Here is a 26,915-nt window from a genome sequence, read left to right on the forward strand (position 1 = left end):
TAGACGTCCTCTACTTTGTTGTTGCATGTTTTACGTGGCTGCTACAGGCTTAAGTAAGAACCAATCTCACCTACGCATCAAAACCACAACGATAGTTTGTCAAATAGACTCCGCTTTAACCTTCGCAAGGACCGGGCGTAGCCATACTTGGTTCAACTAAAGTTGGAGAGACAGTCGCCCGCAAGCCATCTATGTGCAAAGCACGTCGAGGGAACCGGTCTCGCGTAAGCATACGCGTAAGGTTGGTCCGGGTCGTCTCGTCCAACAATACCGCTGAACCAAAGTATGACATGCTGGTAGGCAGTATGACTTGTATCGTCCACAACTCACTTGTGTTCTACTCATGCATATAACATCAACATAAATAACCTAGGCTCTGATACCACTGTTGGGTTTCGTAGTAATTTCAAAAAAATTCCTACGCACACGCAAGATCATGTGATGCATAGCAACGAGGGGGAGAGTGTTGTCTACGTACCCAACACAGACCGACTGCGGAAGCGATGACACGACGTAGAGGAAGTAGTCGTACGTCTTCACGATCCAACCGATCAAGCACCGAAACTACGGCACCTCCGAGTTCGAGCACACGTTCAGCTCGATGACGATCCCCGGACTCCGATCCAGCAAAGTGTCGGGGAAGAGTTCCGTCAGCACGACGGCGTGGTGACGATCTTGATGTACTACAGCAGCAGGGCTTCGCCTAAACTCCGCTACAGTATTATCGAGGAATATGGTGGCAGGGGGCACCGCACACGGCTAAGGAATAGATCACGTGGATCAACTTGTGTGTTCTAGGGTGCCTCTACCTCAGTATATAAAGGAGCCAAGGGGGGAGGGGGCGCCGGCCAAGGAGGAGGGCGCAGGAGGAGTCCTACTCCTCCCGGGAGTAGGACTCCCCCCCAATCCTATTCCAACTAGGATTCCCCAAAGGGGGAAAGAGAGAGAGGGGGGCCGGCCACCTTCTCATAGTCCTAATAGGACTAGGGGAGGGGGAAGGTGCGCAGCCACCTTGGGCTGCCCCTTTCTCCTTTCCACTAAGGCCCATGAAGGCCCATATGGCTCCCGGGGGGTTCCGGTAACCTCCCGGTAACCCGGTAAAATCCCGATTTCACCCGGAACACTTCCAATATCCAAATATAGGCTTCCAGTATATCAATCTTTACGTCTCGATCATTTCGAGACTCCTCGTCATGTCCGTGATCACATCCGGGACTCTGAACAACCTTCGGTACATCAAAATGCATAAACTCATAATATAACTATCATCGTAACCTTAAGCGTGTGGACCCTACGGGTTCGAGAACAATGTAGACATGACCGAGACACGTCTCCGGTCAATAACCAATAGCAGGACCTGGATGCCCATATTGGCTCCTACATATTCTACAAAGATCTTTATCGGTCAGACCGCATAACAACATACGTTGTTCCCTTTGTCATCGGTATGTTACTTGCCCGAGATTCGATCGTCGGTATCCAATACCTAGTTCAATCTCGTTACCGGCAAGTCTCTTTACTCGTTTCGTAATACATCATCTCGCAACTAACTCATTAGTTGTAATGCTTGCAAGGCTTATGTGATGTGCATTACTGAGAGGGCCCAGAGATACCTCTCCGACAATCGGAGTGACAAATCCTAATCTCGAAATACGCCAACCCAACATCTACCTTTGGAGACACCTGTAATGCTCCTTTATAATCACCCAGTTACGTTGTGACGTTTGGTAGCACCCAAAGTGTTCCTCCGGTAAATGGGAGTTGCATAATCTCATAGTCATAGGAACATGTATAAGTCATGAAGAAAGCAATAGCAACATACTAAACGATCGGGTGCTAAGCTAATGGAATGGGTCATGTCAATCAGATCATTCAACTAATGATGTGACCTCGTTAATCAAATAACAACTCATTGTTCATGGTTAGGAAACATAACCATCTTTGATTAACGAGCTAGTCAAGTAGAGGCATACTAGTGACACTCTGTTTGTCTATGTATTCACACATGTATTATGTTTCCGGTTAATACAATTCTAGCATGAATAATAAACATTTATCATGAAATAAGGAAATAAATAATAACTTTATTATTGCCTCTAGGGCACATTTCCTGCAGGTGGTACTATCATTACTATCTTATATCTTTTGGCATGAACATGTGTATCACTACGATCGAGATTCAATGAACCATTCATTTTAGGTGCAAGACCATTGAAGGTATCATTCAAATAAACAGAGTAACCATTATTCTCCTTAAATGAATAACCATATCACGATAGACATAATCCAATCATGTCTATGCTCAACGCAAACACCAAATAACAATTATTTAGGTTTTAATACCAATCTCGATGGTAGAGGGAGCGTACGATATTTGATCAACCTTGGAAATACTTCCAACACATATCGTCATCTCACCTTTTAGCTAGTCTCCATTTATTCCGTAGCCTTTTGTTTCGAGTTACTAACACTTAGCAACCGAACCGGTATCTAATACCCTGGTGCTACTAGGAGTACTAGTAAAGTACACATTAACATAATGTATATCCAATATACTTCTATCGACCTTGCCAGCCTTCTCATCTACCAAGTATCTAGGGTAATTCTACTTCAGTGGTTTTCCCTTTATTACAGAAGCACTTAGTCTCGGGTTTGGGTTCAACCTTGGGTTTCTTCACTAGAGCAGCAGCTGATCTGCCGTTTCATGAAGTTTCCCTTCTTGCCCTTGCCCTTCTTGAAACTAGTGGTTTCACCAACCATCAACAATTGATGCTCCTTCTTGATTTCTACTTTTGTGGTGTCAAACATCGCGAATATCTCAAGGATCATCATATATATCCCCGATACATTATAGTTCATCACGAAGCTCTAGCAGCTTGGTGGTAATGACTTCGGAGAAACATCACTATCTCATTTGGAAGATCAACTCCCACTTGATTCAAATGATTGTTGTACTCAGACAATCTGAGCACAAGCTCAACAATTGAGCTTTTCTCCCTTAGTTTGCAGGCTAAGAAAATCGTCGGAGGTCTTATACCTCTTGACGTGGGCACGAACCTGAAATCCCAATTTTAGCCCTCGAAACATCTCATATGTCTCGCGACGTTTTAAAACATCTTTGGTTCCTCAACTCTAAACCGTTTAACTGAACTATCATGTAGTTATCAAAATGTGTATGTCAGATGTTCGCAACATCCACAGACAATGTTTGAGGTGCAGCACACTGAGCGGTGCATTAAGGACACAAGCCTTTTACTGTCTGCATAATTGCTACTATCAACTTTCAACTAAAATTTTCTCTAGGAACATATCTAAAACGTAGAACTGAAGCGCGAGCTATGACATAATTTGCGAAGACCTTTTGACTATGTTCGGGATAATTAAGTTCATCTTATGAACTCCCACTCAGATAGACATCCCTCTAGTCATCTAAGTGATTACATGATCCGAGTCAAATAGGCCATGTCCGATCATCACGTGAGACGGACTAGTCAACATCGGTGAACATCTTCATGTTGATCGTATGTACCATACGACTCATGCTCGACCTTTCGGTCTCTTGTGATCCGAGGCCATGTCTGTACATGCTAGGCTCATCAAGTTAACCTAAGTGTTTCACATGTGTTCCGAGGCCATGTCTGTACATGCTAGGCTCGTCAACACCCGTTGTATTCGAACGTAAGAATCTATCACACCCGATCATCACGTGGTGCTTCGAAACGACGAACTTTCGCAATGGTGCACAGTTAGGGGGGAACACCTTCTTGAAATTTTAATGAGGGATCATCTTATTTACTACCATCGTTCTAAGCAAATAAGATGTATAAACATGATAAACATCACATGCAATCAAATAGTGACATGATATGGCCAATATCATATTGCTCCTTTTGATCTCCATCTTCGGGGCTCCATGATCATCATCGTCACCAGCATGACACCATGATCTCCATCATCATGATCTCCATCATCGTGTCTTCATGAAGTTGTCTCGCCAACTATTACTTCTACTTCTACAGCTAACGGTTAGCAATAAAGTAAAGTAATTACATGACGTTTATGTTGACACGTAGGTCATAAATAAATTAAGACAACTCCTATGGCTCCTGCCGGTTGTCATACTCATCGACATGCAAGTCGTGATTCCTATTACAAGAACATGATCATCTCATACATCACATATATCATTCATCACATCCTTTGGCCATATCACATCACATAGCATACCCTGCAAAAACAAGTTAGACGTCCTCTAATTGTTGTTTGCATGTTTTACGTGGCTGCTATGGGTTTCTAGCAAGAACGTTTCTTACCTACGCAAAAACCACAACATGATATGCCAATTGCTATTTACCCTTCATAAGGACCCTTTTCATCGAATCCGATCCGACTAAAGTGGGAGAGACAGACACCCGCTAGCCACCTTATGCAACTAGTGCATGTCAGTCAGTGGAACCAGTCTCACGTAAGAGTACGTGTAAGGTCGGTCCGGGCCGCTTCATCCCACAATGCCACCGAATCAAGATTGGACTAGTAACGGTAAGCATATTGAACAAAATCAACGCCCACAACTACTTTGTGTTCTACTCGTGCATAGAAACTACGCATAGACCTAGCTCTGATACCACTTTTGGGGAACGTAGCAATAATTCAAAATTTTCCTACGTGTCACCAAGATCAATCTATGGAGTCATCTAGCAACGAGGGAGGAGTGGATCTACATACCCTTGTAGATCGCGCGCAGAAGCGTTCAAGAGAATGGGGTTGATGGAGTCGTACTCGTCGTGATCCAAATCACCGATGATCCTAGCACCGAACGGACGGCACCTCCGCGTTCAACACACGTACGGAGCAGCGACGTCTCCTCCTTCTTGATCCAGCAAGGGGAAGGAGAGGTTGATGGAGATCCAGCAGCACGACGGCGTGGTGGTGGCAGTAGCGGGATTCCAACAGGGCTTCGCCAAGCGCTGCGGGAGGAGGGAGATGTGTCATGGGAGGGAGAGGGAGGCGCCAGGGCTTAGGTATGGTTTCCCTCCCTTCCCCCCACTATATATAGGGCCAAGGGAGAGGGGGGCGCAGCCTTGGCCCTTCCTCCAAGGAAGGGTGCGGCCAGGGAGGAGTCCCACCTCCCCAAGGCACCTAGGAGGTGCCTTCCCCCTTTAGGACTCTTCCTTTCCCTCATCTCTTGGCGCATGGGCCTCTTGGGGCTGGTGCCCTTGGCCCATATAGGCCAAGGCGCAACCCCTACAGCCCATGTGGCCCCCCGGGGTAGGTGGCCCCACCCGGTGGACCCCCGGGACCCTTCCGGTGGTCCCGGTACAATACCGGTGACCCCGAAACTTGTCCCGATGGCCGAAATAGCACTTCCTATATATAATTCTTTACCTCCGGACCATTCCGGAACTCCTTGTGACGTCCGGGATCTCATCCGGGACTCCGAAAAACTTTCGGGTTACCGCATAATAATATCTCTATAACCCTAGCGTCACCGACCCTTATGTGTGTAGACCCTACGGGTTCGGGAGACATGCAGACATGACTGAGATGACTCTCCGGTCAATAACCAACAGTGGGATCTGGATACCCATGTTGGCTCCCACATGTTCCACGATGATCTCATCAAATGAACCACGATGTCAAGGACTTAATCAATCCCGTATACAATTCCCTTCGTCTATTAGTACGATACTTGCCCGAGATTCGATCGTCGGTATCCCAATACCTTGTTCAATCTCGTTACCGGCAAGTCTCTTTACTCGTTCCGTAACACATCATCCCGTGATCAACTCCTTGATCACATTGTGCACATTATGATGATGTCCTACCGAGTGGGCCCAGAGATACCTCTCCGTTTACACAGAGTGACAAATTCCAGTCTCGATTCGTGCCAACCCAACAGACACTTTCGGAGATACCTGTAGTGTACCTTTATAGCCACCCAGTTACGTTGTGACGTTTGGCACACCCAAAGAACTCCTACGGTATCCGGGAGTTGCACAATCTCATGGTCTAAGGAAATGATACTTGACATTAGAAAAGCTTTAGCATACGAACTACATGATCTTGTGCTAGGCTTAGGATTGGGTCTTGTCCATCACATCATTCTCCTAATGATGTGATCCTGTTATCAACAATATCCAATGTCCATGGTTAGGAAACCGTGACCATCTATTGATCAACGAGCTAGTCAACTAGAGGCTTACTAGGGACATGGTGTTGTCTATGTATCCACACATGTATCTGAGTTTCCTATCAATACAATTCTAGCATGGATAATAAACGATTATCATGAACAAAGAAATATAATAATAACTAATTTATTATTGCCTCTAGGGCATATTTCCAACACTAACACCTCTGATGACGATGACGACCACGGCTCCTCATCCGACGACTTGGACGATCCTCCACCAGCCGTCGATGCCTATAGTTGTGCCGACGGCCGACAAGGAAGTGCTAAAGATTCACCGTCTCCGTATTTAGTTTCAAGCTTTTAGTAATCTAGTTTAAACTTGTCCGACGTTTATGTGAATTATGTGAACTTTTGTGATCTTTTGGAGATCCTTTGGTGATCTTTTGGCGAACAAAATGTGCATTTCTATGTCGATTCTATGTCTGTTTGATTATCTACGTTGTTTAGTTCTATGTTGCATGCTTTAGTATGGATATAGGGTAGCAGATATGAGATATATGGATGTGGACTACAAGATTTGATGAGTGCCCAGTCAGTGTCCATGGATGCACCCGGGTGTGTGATACGTCTCCAACGTATCTATAATTTTTTATTGTTCCATGCTACTATATTATCAACCTTGGATGTTTTATATGCATTAATATGCCATTTTATATGATTTTTGGGACTAACCTATTAACCTAGAGCGAAGTGCCAGTTTCTGTTTTTCCTTGTTTTAGAGTATCGTAGAAAAGGAAAATCAAATGGAGTCCAATTGACCTGAAACTTCACGGAACTTATTTTTGGACTAGAAGAAGCCCACGGAGTATCGGAGTTGGACCAGGAGAGTCCCGGGCTGCCCACGAGGGTGGGGGCGCGCCCACCCCCCTGGGCGCGCCCCCTGCCTCATGGACAGCCCGGAGGTCCACCGACATACTTCTTCCTCCCATATATACCCATATACCCTAAAAACTTCGAGGAGCACAATAGATCGGGAGTTCCGCCGCCAGAAGCCTCTGTAGCCACCGAAAACCAATCTAGACCCGTTTCGGCACCCTGCCAGAGGGGGAATCCCTCTCTGGTGGCCATCTTCATCATCCCGGCGCTCTCCATGACGAGGAGGGAGTAGTTCTCCCTCGGGGCTGAGGGTATGTACCAGTAGCTATGTGTTTGATCTCTCTCTCTCTCTCTCTCGTGTTCTTGAAGTGGTACGATCTGGATGTATCGTGAGCTTTGCTATTATAGTTGGATCTTATGATGTTTTCTCCCCCCCCCCTACTCTCTTGTAATGGATTGAGTTTTCCCTTCGAAGTTATCTTATCGGATTGAGTCTTTAAGGATTTGAGAACACTTGATGTATGTCTTGCGTGAGATACCTGTGGTGACAATGGGGTATTCTATGATCCACTTGATGTATGTTTTGGTGATCAACTTGCGGGTTCCGTGACCTTGGAAATCTATGCATAGGGGTTGGCACACGTTTTCGTCTTGACTCTCCGGGAGAAACTTTGGGCCTAGGGTTCATACTTTCACTAGTGCAAGTTCTCTGCCTCGTGGGGCCCTCGTGGCTCCCTTGATGTGCTTCTTCTGCCTATATAACTCCATATACCCTAAAACTTCCAGAACGCAAGATAGATCGGGAGTTCCGCCGCCAGAAGCCTCCGTAGCCACCGAAAACCAATCTAGACCGGTTCCGGCACCCTGCTGGAGGCGGCAATCCCTCTCTGGTGGCCATCTTCATCATCCCGGTGCTCTCCATGACGAGGAGGGAGTAGTTCTCCCTCGGGGCTGAGGGTATGTACCAGTAGCTATGTGTTTGATCTCTCTCTCTCGTGTTCTTGATTTGGCACGATCTTGATGTATCGCGAGCTTTGCTATTATAGTTGGATCTTATGTTTCTCCTCCCCCTCTTCTCTCTTGTAATGAATTGAGTTTCCCCTTTGAAGTAATCTTATCGGATTGAGTCTTTAAAGACTTGAGAACACTTGATGTATGTCTTGGTGACCAACTTGCGGGTTTCGTGACATTGGGAACCTATGCATAGGGGTTGGCACACGTTTTCGTCGTGATTCTTTGGTAGAAACTTTGGGGCACTCTTTGAGGTCCTTTGTGTTGGTTGAATAGATGAATCTGATACTTGAGGTGACATTGCAGTATCTAGGTGACATTGGAGTTTTGGTTGATTTGTGTCTTAAGGTGTTATTCTAGTACGAACTCCAGGGTTGTTTGTGACACTTATAGGAATAGCCCAACGGATTGATTGGAAAGAATAACTTTGAGGTGGTTTTGTACCCTACCATAATATCTTCGTTCGTTCTCCTCTATTAGTGACTTTGGAGTGACTCTTTGTTGCATGTTGAGGGATAGTTATGTGATCCAATTATGTTAGTATTGTTGAGAGGACTTACACTAGCGAAAGTATGAACCCTAGGCCTTGTTTCAACACATTGCAATGCCGTTTACGCTCACTTTTATCACTTGTTACCTTGCTGGTTTTATAATTTCAGATTACAAATACCTTTATCTACTATCCATATACCACTTCTATCACCATCTCTTTGCTGAACTAGTGCACCTATACAATTTACCATTGTATTGGGTGTGTTGGGGACACAAGAGACTCCTTGTTATTTGGTTGCAGGGTTGCTTGAGAGAGACCATCTTCATCCTACGCCTCCTATGGATTGATAAACCTTAGGTCATCCACTTGAGGGAAATTTGCTACTGTCCTATAAACCTCTGCACTTGGAGGCCCAACAACGTCTACAAGAAGAAGGTTGTGTAGTAGACATCAAGCTCTTTTCTGGCGCCGTTGCCGGGGAGATGAGTGCTTGAAGGTATATCTTTAGATCTTACAATCGAATCTTTTTGTTTCTTGTTTTAGCACTAGTTTAGTTTATAAAAGAAAACTACAAAAGAATATGGAATTAAGTTTGCCTCATACGCTTCATCTTTTTAATATCTTTCATGAGTATGATGGAAAAGAAAATTGTGCCAAAGTGTTAGAAGAAGAATGCATTAAAATGTTTGGCACTAAATCTTTGAATGATGAGCATGATTGCAATGTTGTTAGTATGAACTCCTTGAATATCCATAGTACTAATGATGATTGCACTAGTTATGATGAAAATGTCTCCTATAAACATGTCAATTTTTGTGGAGTGCATTGGGTTTGCAAGTACACACCAAATAGGGAATATAGATATTGCAAGAGGCATAAGCATTTAGAAACTAAATGGTTTCAAGAAAGGCTAGAAGTTTGTGCTGAAATTTTAAATTTTCTTAGCCGTACTTGTGAACTTTGCAATGAACATGATCATTTCAGTACCCAATGCAAATTGTTTCATGATCATATTATGTCCAAAAATTGTGATGACTTGATTTCCCTTGTACATCATAATGAACTTAGTTTGCTCTTGGGTTATGAAGAAATGAAACGTATAACTAAGGTTATTCCAGAATTTGCCCTTGATAGAGTTCTTCATTTTGATCTAGAGGAAATTTATATGTATTGCGCGGTGAATTGCATTGAAAATCCTTATATTGCCAACTACATAAAAAAAAGAAAACAAATAGAGGATGAAGATAATACTAACGAAAGGTAAGAGACTTCCCAATATCCTCCTATTATTTCTTATGATGAATCAGGTAACTAGGAGGAGCCTTCTATTCAACCAATCTCATTAATAAGGAGCTCCAAAAGGAGGATTGAACCCACACATGATGTGGTTAATAAGAAGAAAAGAAAAAGGAAGAGAGGTAAAAAGATATCTCTCCCAAATAATGTTGCTCCTATTACCGTTGTGCCTCATGAAAATATAATTGTGGAAGATGATGCACTTGATGATGATCTCGTTATGCGTATTGCTTGTTGTGATGATTATGATTGGGAAGATAATGATACTTCTTATGATCTTGAAAATCTTTTTGGCACTTACTTGGAAGAATATGATAATTTCTATACTATTGGTGCTATCCATACTATTAATGATGAGAGTGATTATGCTTGTGATACAAAAAGGCCCAAGCTTGGGGATGCTATGTTTGATGAAGATGATGTTTTTAAGAATATATTTTCTGCAATTAATGTTTGTCCCAAGCTTGGGGATGCTACGTTTAATGAAGATGATATTTTTAGTCTCCCAAGTTTTGATATGCAAATTTATAATGATGATAGCATGCCTCCTACTTATGATGATTATATTGATGAAAGTGGGTTTGGAAGAGTGTCAACTTTAGGAAGTAATGATCCCACTATTTTGGAGGATTTTGAATCTTATTATGATAATTATGAAAGTGGATTTGGAGAGGTCATGACTTTATTTAGTAATGATTCCACTATCTTGGAAGAGGTTTCAATCGATTATGACGAGAACAAAGTTGCTACTTATGATAATTATTGTGATGATACATATGCTATAAAAAGTAGTGATGATTATATTTATAAAACTTTTCATGATTATGATTACCCTTTTTTGAACATTACTCTTTTAATGTGGAAACAATTTATAGTATTCGAGTATCTTATAATACTCCCACTATTCCGATTGAGAAGAATTTTGCTCATGTGGAGAGTAGTAAATTTTTTATGCTTGTAGATCATGAAAAGAATGCTTTATGTGATAGTTATATTGTTGAATTCATCCATGATGCTACTGAAAATTATTATGAGGGAGGAATATATGCTTGTAGGAATTGCAATAATATCAAGTTTCCTCTCTATGTGCTTAAAGTTTTGAAGTTATGCTTGCCTTCCTATGCTAGTTGATTATTGTTCCTATAATTTGTTTGCTCACAAAATCCCTATGCATAGGAAGTGGGTTATACTTAAATGTGCTAGTCATATTCTTCATGATGCTCTCTTTATGTTACAATTCTGATCTTTTATGTGAGCATCGTTGAAATCATCATGCCCAGCTAGGGGCGTTAAACGATAGCGCTTGTTGGGAGGCAACCCAACTTTATTTTTGTTCCTTGCTTTTTGATCCTGTTTAGTAATAAATAATGTGTCTAGCCTCTGTTATGATTGAGTTTTTTATGTTTTATTTAGTGTTTGTGCCAAGTAGAACCGTTGGGAAGACTTGGGGAAAGTCTTTTTGATCTTGCTGTAAAAAAACAGAAACTTTAGCGCTTACGAGAATTGCTGCCATTTTTATTTGGAGAGTGATATTTAGTTAATTATTTTTGCATATGATTAATGGATAAATTCCTCACGTCCAGCAATTTATTTTAGAATTTTTGGGGTTCCATAAGTTTGCTTTAGTTACAGATTACTACAGACTGTTCTGTTTTTGACAGATTCTGTTTTTCATGTGTTGTTTGCTTATTTTAATGAATCTATGGCTAGTAAAAGAGTTTATAAACCATAGAGAAGTTAGAATACAGTAGGTTTAACACCAATATAAATAAAGAATGAGTTAATTAAAGTACCTTGAGGTGGTGTTTTGTTTTCTTTCGCTAACGGAGCTTACGAGTTTTCCGTTAAGTTCTGTGTTGTGAAGTTTTCAAGTTTTGGGTATAGATTCGATGGACTATGGAATAAGGAGTGGCAAGAGACTAAGCTTGGGGATTCCCAAGGCACCCCAAGGTAATATTCAAGGACAACCAAAATCCTAAGCTTGGGGATGCCCCGGAAGGCATCCCCTCTTTCGTCTTCGTTCATCGGTAACTTTACTTGGAGCTATATTTTTATTTACCACATGATATATGTTTTGCTTGGAGCGTCATTTTATTTTATTTAGTTTTTATTTCTGCTTGAATAAAATACCAAGATCTGAAATTATTAAATGTTAGAGAGTCTTCATATAGTTCCATAATTATTCGACTACTCATTGAGCTTCACTTATATCTTTCGGAGTAGTTTGTTGTTGCTCTAGTGCTTCACTTATATCTTTTTAGAGCACGGCGGTGGATTTATTTTGTAGAAATAGATGAAATCTCATGCTTCACTTATATTATTTTGAGAGTCCTAAACAGCATGGTAATTTGCTTTGGTTATGAATTTAGTCCTAATATGATGGGCATCCAAGAGGGGTATAATAAAAACTTTCATATAGAGTGCATTGAATACTAAGAGAAGTTTGATACTTGATAATTGTTTTGAGATATGGAGATGGTGATATTAGAGTCATGCTAGTTGAGTAGTTGTGAATTTGAGAAATACTTGTGTTGAAGTTTGTGATTCCCGTAGCATGCACGTATGGTGAACCGTTATGTGATGAAGTCGGAGCATGATTTATTTATTGATTTCCTTCCTTATGAGTGGCGGTCGGGGACGAGCGATGGTCTTTTTATACCAATCTATCCCCCTAGGAGCATGCGCGTAGTACTTTGTTTCGATAACTAATAGATTTTTGCAATAAGTATGTGAGTTCTTTATGACTAATGTTGAGTCCATGGATTATACGCACTCTCACCCTTCCACCATTGCTAGCCTCTCTAATACCGCGCACCTTTCGCCGGTACCATAAACCCACCATATATCTTCCTCAAAACAGCCACCATACCTACCTATTATGGCATTTCCATAGCCATTCCGAGATATATTGCCATGCAACTTTCCACTGTTCCGCTTACTTTAACACGCTCCATCATTGTCATATTGCTTTGCATGATCATGTAGTTGACATCGTATTTGTGGCAAAGCCACCGTTCATAATTCTTTCATACATGTCACTCATGAGTCATTGCACATCCCGGTACACCGCCTGAGGCATTCATATAGAGTCATATCTTGTTCTAAGTATCGAGTTGTAATTCTTGAGTGGTAAGTAAATAAAAGTGTGATGATCATCATTATTAGAGCATTGTCCCAGTGAGGAAAGGATGATGGAGACTATGATTCCCCCACAAGTCGGGACGAGACTTTGGACGAAAATAAATAAAAGAGGCCAAAGAAGCCCAAATAAAAAAAGAGAAAAGAGGCCATAAAAAGAGAAGTCCCAAATAAAAAATAAAAAATGAGAGAAAAAGAGAGAAGGGGCAATGCTACTATCCTTTTACCACACTTGTGCTTCAAAGTAGCACCATGATCTTCATGATAGAGAGTCTCCTATGTTGTCACTTTCATATACTAGTGGGAATCTTTCATTATAGAACTTGGCTTGTATATTCCAATGATGGGCTTCCTCAAAATTCCCTAGGTCTTCGTGAGCAAGCGAGTTGGATGCACACCCACTAGTTTCTTTTGTTGAGCTTTCATACATTTATAGCTCTAGTGCATCTGTTGCATGGCAATCCCTACTCACTCACATTGATATCTATTAATGGGCATCTCCATAGCCCGTTGATACGCCTAGTTGATGTGAGACTATCTTCTCCTTTTTGTCTTCTCCACAACCGCCATTCTATTTCACCTATAGTGCTATGTCCATGGCTCACATTCATATATTGCGTGAAAATTGAAAAAGTTTGAGAACATCAAAAGTATGAAATAATTGCTTGGCTTGTAACCGGGGTTGTGCATGATTTAAATATTTTGTGTGGTGAAGTTGGAGCATAGCCAGACTATATGATTTTGTAGGGATAGCTTTCTTTGGCCATGTTATTTTGAGAAGACATGGTTGCTTAGTTAGTATGCTTGAAGTATTATTATTTTTATGTCAATATTAAACTTTTGCCTTGAATCTTATGGATCTGAATATTCCTACCACAATAAAGAGAATTACATGTATAAATATGTTAGGTAGCATTCCACATCAAAAATTCTGTTTTTATCATTTACCTACTCGAGGACAAGCAGGAATTAAGCTGGGGGATGCTGATACGTCTCCAACGTATCTATAATTTTTGATTGTTCCATGCTATTATATTATCAACCTTGGATGTTTTATATGCATTAATATGTTATTTTATATGATTTTTGGGACTAACCTATTAACCTAGAGCCTAGTGTCAGTTTCTGTTTTTCCTTGTTTTAGAGTATCGCAGAAAAGGAAAATCAAATGGAGTCCAATTGACCTGAAACTTCACGGAACTTATTTTTGGACCAGAAGAAGCCCACAGAGTATTGGAGTTGGACCGGGAGAGTCCCGGGCTGCCTAGGAGGGTGGGGGCGCGCCCACCCCCCTAGGCGCACCCCCCTGCCTCGTGGACAGCCCGGAGGTCCACCGACGTACTTCTTCCTCCTATATATACCCATATACCCTAAAAACTTCGAGGAGCACAATAGATCAGGAGTTCCGCCGCCAGAAGCCTCCGTAGCAACTGAAAACCAATCTAGACCCGTTTCGGCACCCTGCCGGAGGGGGAATCTCTCTCCGGTGGCCATCTTCATCATCCTGGCGCTCTCCATGACGAGGAGGGAGTAGTTCTCCCTCGGGGCTGAGGGTATGTACCAGTAGCTATGTGTTTGATCTCTCTCTCTCGTGTTCTTGAGGTAGTACGATCTTGACGTATCGCGAGCTTTGCTATTATAGTTGGATCTTATGATGTTTTCTCCCCCCTCTACTCTCTTGTAATGGATTGAGTTTTCCCTTCGAAGTTATCTTATCGGATTGAGTCTTTAAGGATTTGAGAACACTTGATGTATGTCTTGCGTGCGATACCTGTGGTGACAATGGGGTATTCTATGATCCACTTGATGTATGTTTTGGTGATCAACTTGCCGGTTCCGTGACCTTGGGAATCTATGCATAGGGGTTGGCACACGTTTTTGTCTTGACTCTCGGTAGAAACTTTGGGGCACTCTTTGAGGTTCTATGTGTTGGTTGAATAGATAAATTTGAGATTGTGTGATGCATATTGTATAATCATACCCACAGATACTTGAGGTGACATTGGAGTATCTTGGTGACATTAGGGTTTTGGTTGATTTGTGTCTTAAGGTGTTATTCTAGTATGAACTCTAGGGCTGTTTGTGACACTTATAGGAATAGCCCAACGGATTGATTGGAAAGAATAACTTTGAGGTGGTTCCGTGCCCTACCATAATCTCTTCGTTTGTTCTCCACTATTAGTGACTTTGGAGTGACTCTTTGTTGCATGTTGAGGGATAGTTATGTGATCCAATTATGTTATTGTTGTTGAGAGAACTTGCACTAGTGAAAGTATGAACCCTAGGCCTTGTTTCAACACATTGCAATATCGTTTGTGCTCACTTTTATTATTAGTTACCTTGCTGTTTTTATATTTTTAGATTACAAAAACCTTTATCTACCATCCATATACCACTTGTATCACCATCTCTTCGCCGAACTAGTGCACCTATACAATTTACCATTGTATTGGGTGTGTTGGGGACACAAGAGACTCTTTGTTATTTGGTTGCAGGGTTGCTTGAGAGAGACCATCTTCATCCTACGCCTCCTACGGATTGATAAACCTTAGGTCATCCACTTGAGGGAAATTTACTACTGTCCTACAAACATCTGCACTTGGAGGCCCAACAACGTCTACAAGAAGAAGGTTGTGTAGTAGACATAAGTGTGTTCGCGGGCGTTTGAGGACCCGGATTTGCAGATTGCGGCTGTAGACGCTCTAAGAGAAGAGATCGAGGGCATGCCTTGCAGAAAGGTAAGGCTACCGCAGCGGCAACAACAAATACATGTAGAGATGGAGTGGTCAAGTGTGCTAGAGGTGGTAATGTCGATAGTGAATAAGGCGGATGATGATGACGACAGTGTTCATGTTGAGTGTGCTATGTCTTCAACAGCAACTCTGTGGTTCATATCTGATGCGGCGACATCATATTGCATCATGTCTTACAAAACCTCACGACAACCCGAGGTTCCTTCCTAAAGAAATATTTGGGCCTCCCTCTTTGCAACTCAAAGTGGTGAAATTCTTATTTCCTGTGGATAAGGGCGTCTCCAAAGCTGACCTGTAAATGTCTCTGATATGTCTGTTTTTATGTCCGGACATGGTCCGTAGACATGATGCCGAGAGTCATCCAAAGCTATTCACCAATTAATCCTTATTTATCTGGTTTAGAGGAGAGAGATGAGAGGGAATCATGCATGTGCGGAGAGAGAATAGAGAGGAGAGCCACGTGGTGGCTTTTTGTTGGTCAAGTGAATGTCCGGACTCCGGTATAGCTCCCCTAGTTTTCCACGGTTTTGCTGAAAAACGGATGTCTGGATCACTTGGCGGACCGATGGTGGTCCCGTCTGGATGACAAAAGTTGTCACAAACAATCCGGGCATATACCGGAGGTTTGAAGGTCTCCTTTGAAGATGTCCTAAGGTGGCCTTCAAGTTGATTGGGATCAGAACATAACCTCATTGGTCGTACGACCCTTGTCAAGTCGGTGCTATCATTTCAAGCGCTCTACTTCAGCACCTCACTCATTGTCCTACCATGCACTCTCAACGCAACAAACTCAAAGCGCGGTTTTCTCTAGGCGGGCGCGGGCCAGACCACAGTTGCTAAATGTAAAGCTAAATGGAACTCCATGTGTCGGCCCCTTGGCTTTTGGGGGTCTTGGCATGTTCAACATGGACAAATTCGCAAGGGATCTTAGGGCATCTTCAACATTGAACCCGCAAACCGGACACTACATCTATTCACGGATAGGGGGATAAGTCTGATACGTCTCCAACGTATCTATAATTTTTGATTACTCCATGCTATATTATCTACTGTTTTGGACATTATTGGGCTTTATTATCCACTTTTATATTATTTTTGGGACTAACCTATTAACCGGAGGCCCAACCCAGAATTGCTGTTTTTTTGCCTATTTTAGGGTTTCGAAGAAAAGGAATATCAAACAGAGTCCAAACGGAATGAAACCTTCGGGAACGTGATTTTCTCACCGAACATGATCCAGGAGAATTGGACCCTACGTCAAGAAACAAAGGAGGAGGCCACGAGCTAGGGGCGCGCCTACCCCCCCCCCTCCCCCAGGCGCGCCCTCCACCCTTGTGGCCCCCCTGTTGCTCCACCGACGTACTCCTTCCTCCTATATATACCTACGTACCCCCAAACGATCAGATACAGAGCCCAAACCCTAATTCCACCGCCGTAACTTTCTGTATCCAGGAGATCCCATCTTGGGGCCTGTTCCGGAGCTCCGCCGAACGGGGTATCCATCACGGAGGGCTTCTACATAATCACCATAGCCCCTCCGATGAAGTGTTAGTAGTTTACCTTAGACCTACGGGTCCCTAGTTATTAGCTAGATGGCTTCTTCTCTCTTTTTGGATCTCAATACAATGTTCTCCCCTCTCTTGTGGAGATCTATACGATGTAATCTTCTTTTTGCGATGTGTTTGTTGAGACTGATGAATTGTGGGTTTATGATCAAGTTTATCTATGAACAATATTTGAATCTTCTCTGAATTCTTTTATGTATGATTGGTTATCTTTGCAAGTCTATTCGAATTATCAGTTTGGTTTGGCCTACTAGATTGATCTTTCTTGCAATGAGATAAGTGCTTAGCTTTGGGTTCAATCTTGCGGTGTCCTTTCCCAGTGACAGTAGGGGCAGCAAGGCATGTATTGTATTGTTGCCATCGAGGATAACAAGATGGGGTTTTCATCATATTGCATGAGTTTATCTCTCTACATCATGTCATCTTGCTTAAGGCGTTACTCTGTTTTCATTAACTTAATACTCTAGATGCATGCTGGATAGCGGTTGATGAGTGGAGTAATAGTGGTAGATGCAGGCAGGAGTCGGTCTACTTGTCTCGGACGTGATGCCTATATACATGATCATACCTAGATATTCTCATAACTATGCTCAATTCTGTCAATTGCTCAACAGTAATTCGTTCACCCACCGTAAAATACCTATGCTCTTGAGAGAAGCCACTGGTGAAACCTATGGCCCCCGGGTCTATCTTCATCATATTAATCTTCCAATACTTAGTTATTTCATTTGCTTTTACTTTGCTTTTATTTTACTTTGCATCTTTATCATAAAAATACCAAAAATATTATCTTATCATATCTATCAAATCTCACTCTCGTAAGTGGTCGTGTAGGGATTGACAACCCCTTATCGCGTTGGTTGCGAGGATTTATTTGTTTTGTGCAGGTACGAGGGAGTCGCGCGTAGCCTCCTACTGGATTGATACCTTGGTTCTCAAAAACCGAGGGAAATACTTATGCTACTTTACTGCATCATCCCTTCCTCTTCGGGGAAAGCCAACGCAGTGCTCAAGAGGTAGCAAAGTCCGTGAGCACGGATGCGGCAGCCGGCCGTCCAAAGCTAACCGCATACATTTCAAACCAGCTTTGAACAATCGGATGAATTTCATCAAACACGACAGAATTCATTAAAGTACGGATAAAAATAGTACATATTATCCATAAATAGCATACAAATATGTCTAGTACAACAATAGTTTAAATTCAACCGGATGTTCAACAAGTTTTTCATGGATATATCAAATTCAACCATACTAACTCCATTTTCGGCACACGTTGTCCCACATAGTTCTCGAACCCGTAGGGTCCGCACGCTTAACGTTCGGTGACGATCGGTATTATGATTTTATGTGTTTTGATGTACCGAAGGTAGTTCAGAGTCCCGGATGTGATCACAGACATGACGAGGAGTCTCGAAATGGTCGAGGCATAAATATTGATATATTGGATGACTATATTCGGACACCGAATGAGTTCCAGTGGCCACTAGATAATTATCAAAGTGTCGGGGGGTTATCGGAACCCCCGGGGGAACTAATGGGCCAACATGGGCCTTGTGAGAGGGAGAGGAGGGGCCATAGGGCTGCCCCTCCCCCTTGGGAGTCCAAATTGGACAAGGAGGGGGCGGCACCCCCTCTTTCCCTCCCTCTCTCCCTCTCCTTCCTTCCCCCTCCTTCCTCCTAGTTGGACTAGGAATGGGGGAGTCCTACTCCTACTAGGAGGACTCCTCCCCCTCCTTGGCGCGCCCCAAGGCCGACCGTCCTCCCCCTTGCTCCTTTATATACAGGTGCAGGGGGCACCCTAGAACACACAAGTTGTTTGTTTCCAGCCGTGTGCGGTGCCCCCTTCCACCATAATCCACCTCGGTCACATCGTAGCGGTGCTTAGGCGAAGCCCTGTTCCGGTAGCATCATCATCACTGTCATCACGCCGTCGTGCTGACGAAGCTCTGCCTCGACACTCTGCTGGATCGTGAGTTCATGGGACGTCACCGAGCCGAACGTGTGCAAATCGCGGAGGTGTCGTACTTTCGGTACTAGGATCGGTCGATTGTGAAGACGTACGACTGCATCAACCGCGCTGTCATAACGCTTCCGCTTACGGTCTACGAGGGCACGTGGACAAGACTCCCCCCTCTCGTTGCTATGCATCACCATGATCTTGCGTATGCGTAGGAAATTTTTTGAAATTACTGTGTTCCCCAAAAGATTGCGGGTTGTTTGAGGATCGGCGTGGAGATGCCCTTAGGCTTTGATGAATGAAAGGAGTCACCAAGACGTGGGTTGAAATGAGAAACCCTTGTGATGCCATGGACCTTTTTTACGCCTTCATTTTGGGATGCTCCTTGGTTACATGATCGTTAACATATTGAGCCCCTAATAATCATTGAGGCCTCTACGAAGAAAATTGGAAAATCATGGAAGTTTGGAAGGACAGAAAAATAGAGAAGTAGAGAAGAAAAAGAAAGATGGGCCGAAAATGGGCTGAAGGCCACCGCCTGATGTGCTTGGGCCCAGCTTTCACCGTGCCGTGCATGGACACTGTTTGGTCTCCGTGTGCAGACCCGCTGCCAATCTGCGGGGCCGTTGGATTTCGCTGTATCTTCTCCGCCCTCCTTCGCCCGTACCCTAGCCACCGCACGAGCGAGCCGTCGGCCGAGAAAAGCTTCGGGAGGGGAATTCCCGACGCCTCGGTGGAGCATCCGGGCGCCGCTGCAGCCTGCCTGCCTGTGACGGAAAGGACGCTGCGTGCTTCGTATCCACGTCTCCTTCGATCGGCCGTGTCCGGGACTCCGGGTACGAATCAGACTCAGCTGTGACTTGTGGCCTTGTCGGTCGTGGCCGCACGCACCTGTATAGGCAGCACCGATGCTCTAGTTGATTGTAGTAATCGCCAGATCGCCTACGTAGGTTGTACTACTACTGCTACTGTCAGTCGAGAGTTTGAAAAACACAAGCGAAGAAGAGACCGAGGGCATGCCTTGCAGAAAGGCAAGACTACGGCGGCGGCAGCAACGAATCCATGTAGAGATGGAGTCGTCGACTGTGTCTGAGCCTGAGGTGGGGATGCCGGCGGGGAACAAGGCGGATGATGATGAGGACGATGTTGACGATGAGCCTGTCGAGTCTGAAGAACCAGCAACTCCGTCTGAATCTGATCAGGCCGCCGAGGAAGCGGCCGAGGAAGAGACGATGGCGATGATGATGGGACTGGGGGAGCTGGCCGACGAGGCAGCTGAGGAGGCGGCCAACAGCGGAGCCAAGAAGAACAGGAGATGCAATCGGTCGGCCCACGATATGATGGTGGAAGCGAGAGAGAAGCAAGGGGAAATACCCGAGGAAGCCAACACCGATCCATACGCCTACCAGGCGCGCGGTCACCGCCAGTGAAATGATTTTCGGTTTGTGTTTTTTTTCGTCCTTGGCCGAAATGGCCGAATTTCGGGAATTTCAAAAAATTCGGCAAAATCTCGGACGAAATTGCAAAATCAAAATTTGAAAATTTGGCCAAAATTTAACCGAAATTTGGCCGAAATTCGGCCGAAATTTGAACAAAACTTTAAATAAAATAGAGCAAAACATATCAGCACAACAACCATCAGGAGAGATCTTATAAACGTTAGCAAATAAGCTCTAGGGATTAAGAAAATTGAATCTGCCCAACATAACAGGCACACGTTAGCTATAATGTTGCCTCCAACATAACAGTTAACAATCCAACATAGCAGACACACATTAGTTATAAAATTGCCTCCAACATAACCCTTAACAGTCCAACATAACAGGCACACATTAGTTATAAAATTGCCTCTGACATAAACCCTTAACCGTCCAGCATCAGTTCAACCATCACAGCATAGTTCAAAGTTTAAATAGTCCAGTACAGCCAAAAGACTTTAAAGCATTAAACATAGAAACATCTCCAAAAGACAACCATCAGCTTATTTGAAGCATCAGCTCCAAGCTTCCCAACATCCAAAAGCTTCTTGATATCCTTGCTCACGTGCCATTTCTGGTTTGGAGAAAACAGAGGAAGGGTCATGATACAGAGTGCATACATCTAAGTAACTAGCAGTTCCAAGTAGCAACTAAAATACTGTGTTAAGTAGCAATTAGAACAACACTACTAAGTGATTGGTAGCAACTAGAACATCACTGGTATGTGATAAGTAGCAATTATAGCAACAATACAAGAAGATAAGTATCAATTACAGCAACACTACTAGGTGAGCAATTAGAACAGCAGTACTAATCATACACAGTGAGCATAAACATTAGAGCACGAGAACAATTAAAGATCAACCTACTTAAAGAAAGCAATATACATCAAGCTATTTAAAGATCAGCCGCTTTGAACATATACATCAAGCTAGATTTTTCTAAGTAACAAACCTGAATCAGAAACACCAAAAAGAAGAGACTTACCAAATTTACGAGTAGAGGCTGTTGACGTTCTTGGTCTTCTTCCTAATAAGTCGTCCAGATCTAGTCTCCAAATGGCCAGTGCTTGTTGGTGCCTCCTTTTGAACTTGTACTTGTGTCTCTTCTTCAAGTTGCATTTGTGTCTCAAGCTGATCTTGTTCACCATCCTCATCATCCTCACTCACCCCATCATCATCCTCGATGTCATTATCAACATATTCATTCTCTTCTTCATCATCCTCACTCTCAGTTTCAAGAAACTCATTCTCATCATCATCATTCCTCTTTCTTTTCTTGTTATTACCCTTTGAACCAACATAAGACGCCTTCCTGCTTGAGTTGAGGCGCCTTATTTGCTCAAAAACAGCACTAGCTGCATCAGCTCCATCCACAATCGGATCCTCTACATCCTCATTCAGCCACTCCATTATTGGGTTTGTTTCATCAAACATTGTGGTATCCATTAGCAATGCACTTGGATCAATTTCTTTATCTATATCTCTCTCTTTCTCTTGATCTTCTTCAGCACGTATCTTCAAGGTTTGAATAGTAAACAAGTAAATTATATGACATGCAAGGACAACACAAAGTAGAAAGTAAAAGTGATGGTTTATACCTTTAAGTTGTAGCGTACAGAAACTAGCTTGTGGAGCTTGTCATATAGAAGATGACTTCTTTGCTTTGTGTGCACCAAAGCAAAAGCGCTCCAATTTCTCTCACACCCACTAGAGGAGACACATTGTGAGCAAATTCTCATTGCACATTTCTGCAATGCAGGAACATCCCCTCCAAACTGAAACCACCATTGGGCTGCAAGATAACACCAATGAAATTTTCAGGAATGCAAACCAAAAGGAAATGGAAATTCTAAAACTAAAACACCATAACTTACTTGGCCCCATTCTCGCCGCAGCTTCTTCTGCCAATCTGGTCCCAAACCTCCCTTGGCACTCCCTGAACTTGCTCACTTCATCAATGGCTGAAAGAGCACTCACTCGGTCTAATATCTTCGCTATCGCATCTGTTAGTGAAGTGGCATAATCTGTGTGGTTGCAAAGGTTCAGCTTGTAATGTGTATATGGGTCAAGGACAGCAGCTGAAAAACAATAGAGCCACATGAGTTAAAGAACAGAAAAAAGAGAAACATAAATTAGCTTCATCATAGTTGGCCTCCAAATATGGCCCATCAATCTCCTCCGCGGTTGGTATAGGAATAGGCCCTAATTGTTGAGTGATCTTCACAGCAGCTCGAAAGTATGGGCAATCAGCTTTACGTCCAGCAATATCATTGGCATGAAAAAACTTGGACCAAGCTAGACCAAGTGCATCTCTTGAATTAGGATCCAAAGCACTACTGATCTTGGGCTGCATAGATACTTTGTTGCTAGATAATTGCCTGTCAAAATAGGCGCTGATACTCCTTTTACCAACAGAAACATGCACATCACCCACACCCCAAGCTAGACCAAGTGCATCTCTTGAATTAGGATCCAAAGCACTACTGATCTTGGGCTGCATAGATACTTTGTTGCTAGATAATTGCCTGTCAAAATAGGCGCTGATACTCCTTTTACCAACAGAAACATGCACATCACCCACACCCCCCTTGCCAATTCTCCTTTCAATTCTGCGAGAGACATTCGGGTCACGCAATGCTTCTCTAATATTCATCTGAATTTCTTCTTCATCATCATCTGGTACGTTAACTACCCCTCCTTTTTTATACAACCCTTCCATAATATTTCTTTCAATTCTCAGCCTGCTATTTTGTTTGTCTCTTTTCTTCCTCCTTGATTCATCCCGGCACTCTCTCATTGCATCTCTCACATTTCTTGGCACATTGGGACAGCTCCTCACATTACCTACAATACCACCAAGGTGCTCCGCGACACGGGTTGCACCTCCACCTTTGTGCTTTAGGCTGCAGTACGTGCAATCAAAACCCCCATAATACGGCCATGCATGATTCCAAGGATCATATAAGTTATTGTCTTTAAGTCCTGCATTGCAAGGTTACAAACATCAGTTTAATTGAACCTAGCAAATAAAGATCATGGTTCCAATAGCATCGTGTGACCAAGCAAAGCATAGTAATACCTTTCCAAGGTCTTTGGGAACCACTTCCATTTGCATCCTGGTCGCCGCTGCCACTCCTATTTGCAGTTCCATTACCTAAAAATCACATGACAAAAGAACGACGGTCAGTTATAAAGAGTAGACAGCTAAGAAAGCAAACCTTTCTTACTAGGGTGTCCTGATATGAATGAGGAACAAAAACAGTACAGACAGATTATCTAGTTTAGATACTAAGGAATAAATAATTTATATACAAGCTGATGCTCTAGTACCGCTGGACATTGAAATTAATCAGTGGTCAACAACTACTTAGTTAAATACACAAACACAACTGAAATTTATATTGGACGCGTTGTAGATCTAAATAAATGATCGATTCAAACATGGGATGCTTCTGCAAATATACAAGCCAGTGGTTGGATGTGATAATAAAAGCTTTAATTTTGTGCACAAGCCACTGGTTGTAACCACTTTTCTATTACCAGATCGTGGGCAACCTTTCTGACTACCGAATGCATGTACGTTTCAGATTATATACCAAGTCAAAACATTGTCAGAATCCTTGGTGACTACAAGATGCATGTGTATTTCAGATTAATGATGCCACTACTCTGTTCAAATCATCAAGAGTGAGTTTTTCTTACCCCTGTATGATATTGCAGCCTCTCATTCATCTAAAGAAGCACAAGTACTGAAACTGCATCTACGTACTGAAACTGAAACTGCATCTACGTACTTGATTGAGATGCATACGCATCAAGAAAGCTTGTACCTTCCCAAACAAGAGGACGCCCTCCATGCTGCTGTCGCTGCCCCGTGCTACTGCCTCCATGGTTGGCTCGTGCACCATCAGCTTCGTTGCCGCAGCCGCCGAGCGCCATGCCCTTGTCTTGGAGCAGCGAATGGCACGAACTGGATGGGGTGGAGGCGAGGAGATGTGGAGGAAGGCGGGAGGCTAGTGAGCGCGTTGGCCGGACGCCGGAGAAGCTACGCTGGCGAGGATGTGTTCTGTGCGCAGCGGCGGCGCCACCCACAGGAGGAGCGAGAGGAAAAACAGCGATTCTAGGGTTGGGACATTTGCGTTCGTGCTTTTATATGAGCAGAAGCGTAACATGAAGGCCCTAGAAGCTGGGCCGGGCAAATAAATTCAAACTGGGCCAAATAATTCGGACGAAAGGCCCATATACCGGGCCCAGGCGAGATGGCCGAAATTCGGCCGAAATTTAGTGACTGGATCTTCGCCCGACACTACGGCCCCTTCGACCAGACCAGTAAGCGACCTCCTCCCATGCATCCTAGCTGTTTTGCTGCCTAATTTTACTAGCATGCGACATTGACACACACCTCTACTATTAGCATATCCATATCATCACTAACTGTGACATATGTCTGTCATGAAGCATCTATCCCTGCGTCGTGCTTCACCGGCCTTCGTCGCCCTAACAACCGCTACGCCTGCACCCAGGAGATGCTCCAGATCTTCTGGATCAAAGTCGGGAAGATAAAGAAGCCCCTGCAGTGGCCATTACAGGTTTTTGGTACGATCGCCGTGCGGGATGTGCTGGATCACAATCACATCATGGTCTTCGATCGCGAAAGGGATAACTGTCAAACCCTTACCAAGAAGGTACGTGCGATATCATGCATACAGATTATATGGATTCACTCTTTTTTCAGCTAAATTTAACATGATGATAGGAGTGGCTAAAATTAATATATGCAACAAATGCCAAACCATAACCGAGCTCCGTACATGAATACTAGCTAATCAGTTTATTATGTTCTTCAGCTAACTTCAGGTATGATATAATAGTGCGCTGTCTGGTTGGTCTAGAGGTAAAACATGTATCTGTTATCGTTTTTGCTTTCACTATGCTACCCAATGTTACATCTTCTTTTGCATTAGGTAACTGTTAATATAGACTACTCCCATCAGTCTTAGTGATTGTGATGATCTGAACAATCTTGCCCACCCAACACAAATTATTGGCTCAAGCCTCCTGGTTAATTTTGCTCATCATATTGCCATATTTGCCTGCAGTAAGTTTCTAATTAAGTCTAGGAACAATGCCAGTTAAAAAGTGGATCATGTATAGATTGGCACTTCTTGGTTTGGGTAAATTCGGCTATTGATGGTCGTCAATTATTAATTTATTATGACTGAAGAGGAATTTTCCTTTTTGTCGAAAACAACATTTCCTATGACGGGACTGAAGCACTACTATTATTTTGCACGCAGGATAGATTTCTTACGCTGACAGGTCCTACCCGAGGAGTTGTGGTGGATGTGTATCCTACCTATGTTGAGGTCGATCTGAAGGCGAAGGGCGCCACAGAATCGGAGGACATGGATTTAAGCTATTTAGTAGTCAGGTCTATGCCCTGCAGCCCGTCGTATCGCGCCGTGCCTAGCAGGCTTAGCACATTGGAGTTGACATACATTCGAATATACGACTGTGTGGAAGTCGCAATCAGTGTAAAAGTCAGAAAACATGGGTTCTGGCCCGGTTGCCGCGGTTTATTCACTGCCAGCACAGCCAGTTACGAAGACTTGGAGATCCCGTTGCTTGCGTTTGAAGGCGATAGGTTGCCGGTTGATGCTAGTGGAAGGCTTGAGCTTTCACGTCGTGTGGTCTGCGTAGAGCTTCAGCAGCCCGAAGGTAAGCTCTTGTTTTCGGCGAAGGCACTGCGTGGTAGTGATGAGAAAGACGTGAGGAGAGTTCGTAAGACTTTCACTCCCAAGAAGGTTGGTAAAACCAAGGAGAATATCAAGATTGGTTCCTGTGAGATGGAGGTAACTGTCACATGGTCCCTTCTTCCAAATTGTAAGTATGATTATGACAGTGCTTTGAGAAGGTATTATTAAGTTTGACTTCTGTGAGGTGAAGGTTTTGACTGTGAACCTTTCAAAAGAAAAAGATTTTGACTGTGATGTGATCTCTTCTCTAGGCATCAAGCAGTATGACTGACTAATAAAAAGCCTTCATAATATGAAATGCAAACCGTGTAAAATTTGCAAGCTCATAGCTGGAATATGAGTTTCTTTTGTATGGTCTGATGACATTTTGTCTGGGTATTCCTTTTAGGGAAATTTTTGCCACAACACACTAAACTTTTCCACTTTTTGGCACAACACACAGTGTACAATGCAT

The 26,915-nt window shown here is 43.3% G+C and overlaps 2 protein-coding genes across 4 annotated transcripts; one reads left to right on the forward strand and one right to left on the reverse strand.

Annotated features, from left to right (window-relative positions):
- Nucleotides 1–19,896: 19,896 nt before the first annotated feature.
- Nucleotides 19,897–26,629, forward strand: LOC123101468 (uncharacterized). The gene is made up of 5 exons (XM_044522913.1): nt 19,897–20,651; nt 24,509–24,717; nt 24,960–25,034; nt 25,164–25,390; nt 26,003–26,629. The coding sequence occupies exons 1-5, from the start codon at nt 20,242–20,244 to the stop codon at nt 26,627–26,629; spliced, it is 1,548 nt and encodes a 515-aa protein (XP_044378848.1). The 5' UTR covers nt 19,897–20,241.
- On the reverse strand, nt 20,906–24,836 carry LOC123104430 (eisosome protein SEG2). Of its 3 annotated transcripts, none has more exons than XR_006450333.1 (7): nt 24,536–24,836; nt 23,785–23,859; nt 23,262–23,687; nt 22,580–23,114; nt 22,304–22,497; nt 21,691–22,220; nt 20,906–21,277 (listed from the first exon to the last, which is right to left on the reverse strand). XR_006450333.1 is itself a non-coding variant. In XM_044526272.1 (4 exons), exons 1-3 carry the CDS (start codon nt 22,803–22,805, stop codon nt 21,696–21,698), a joined length of 945 nt encoding a protein of 314 aa, XP_044382207.1. In that variant the 5' UTR covers nt 22,806–23,147; the 3' UTR covers nt 20,906–21,277; nt 21,691–21,695. The 3 variants fall into 3 exon arrangements, 1 of the variants encoding a protein (XP_044382207.1); XR_006450332.1 differs by having other exon boundaries at nt 22,580–23,006; nt 23,154–23,687; XM_044526272.1 differs by lacking the exons at nt 23,262–23,687; nt 23,785–23,859; nt 24,536–24,836 and having other exon boundaries at nt 22,580–23,147.
- Nucleotides 26,630–26,915: the final 286 nt, after the last annotated feature.

This window comes from Triticum aestivum, chromosome 5A (assembly GCF_018294505.1).
Source record: "Triticum aestivum cultivar Chinese Spring chromosome 5A, IWGSC CS RefSeq v2.1, whole genome shotgun sequence".
Taxonomy (NCBI): Eukaryota; Viridiplantae; Streptophyta; class Magnoliopsida; order Poales; family Poaceae; genus Triticum; species Triticum aestivum.

Bases quoted from the DNA above. Each gene is read 5' to 3' on its own strand.
- LOC123101468 (XM_044522913.1), top strand. From the start codon at position 20,242: ATGCCTTGCAGAAAGGCAAGACTACGGCGGCGGCAGCAACGAATCCAT. The intron at 20,652-24,508 runs GTGAAATGATTT...TACTTGATTGAG, and splicing joins CAGGCGCGCGGTCACCGCCA to ATGCATACGCATCAAGAAAG. The intron at 24,718-24,959 runs GCTAGTGAGCGC...TACCGGGCCCAG, and splicing joins GATGTGGAGGAAGGCGGGAG to GCGAGATGGCCGAAATTCGG.
- LOC123104430 (XM_044526272.1), bottom strand. From the start codon at position 22,805: ATGTGGCTCTATTGTTTTTCAGCTGCTGTCCTTGACCCATATACACAT. The intron at 22,498-22,579 runs GTAAGTTATGGT...GTTATCTTGCAG, and splicing joins TGCGGCGAGAATGGGGCCAA to CCCAATGGTGGTTTCAGTTT. The intron at 22,221-22,303 runs GTATAAACCATC...CAAACCTTGAAG, and splicing joins CTGTACGCTACAACTTAAAG to ATACGTGCTGAAGAAGATCA.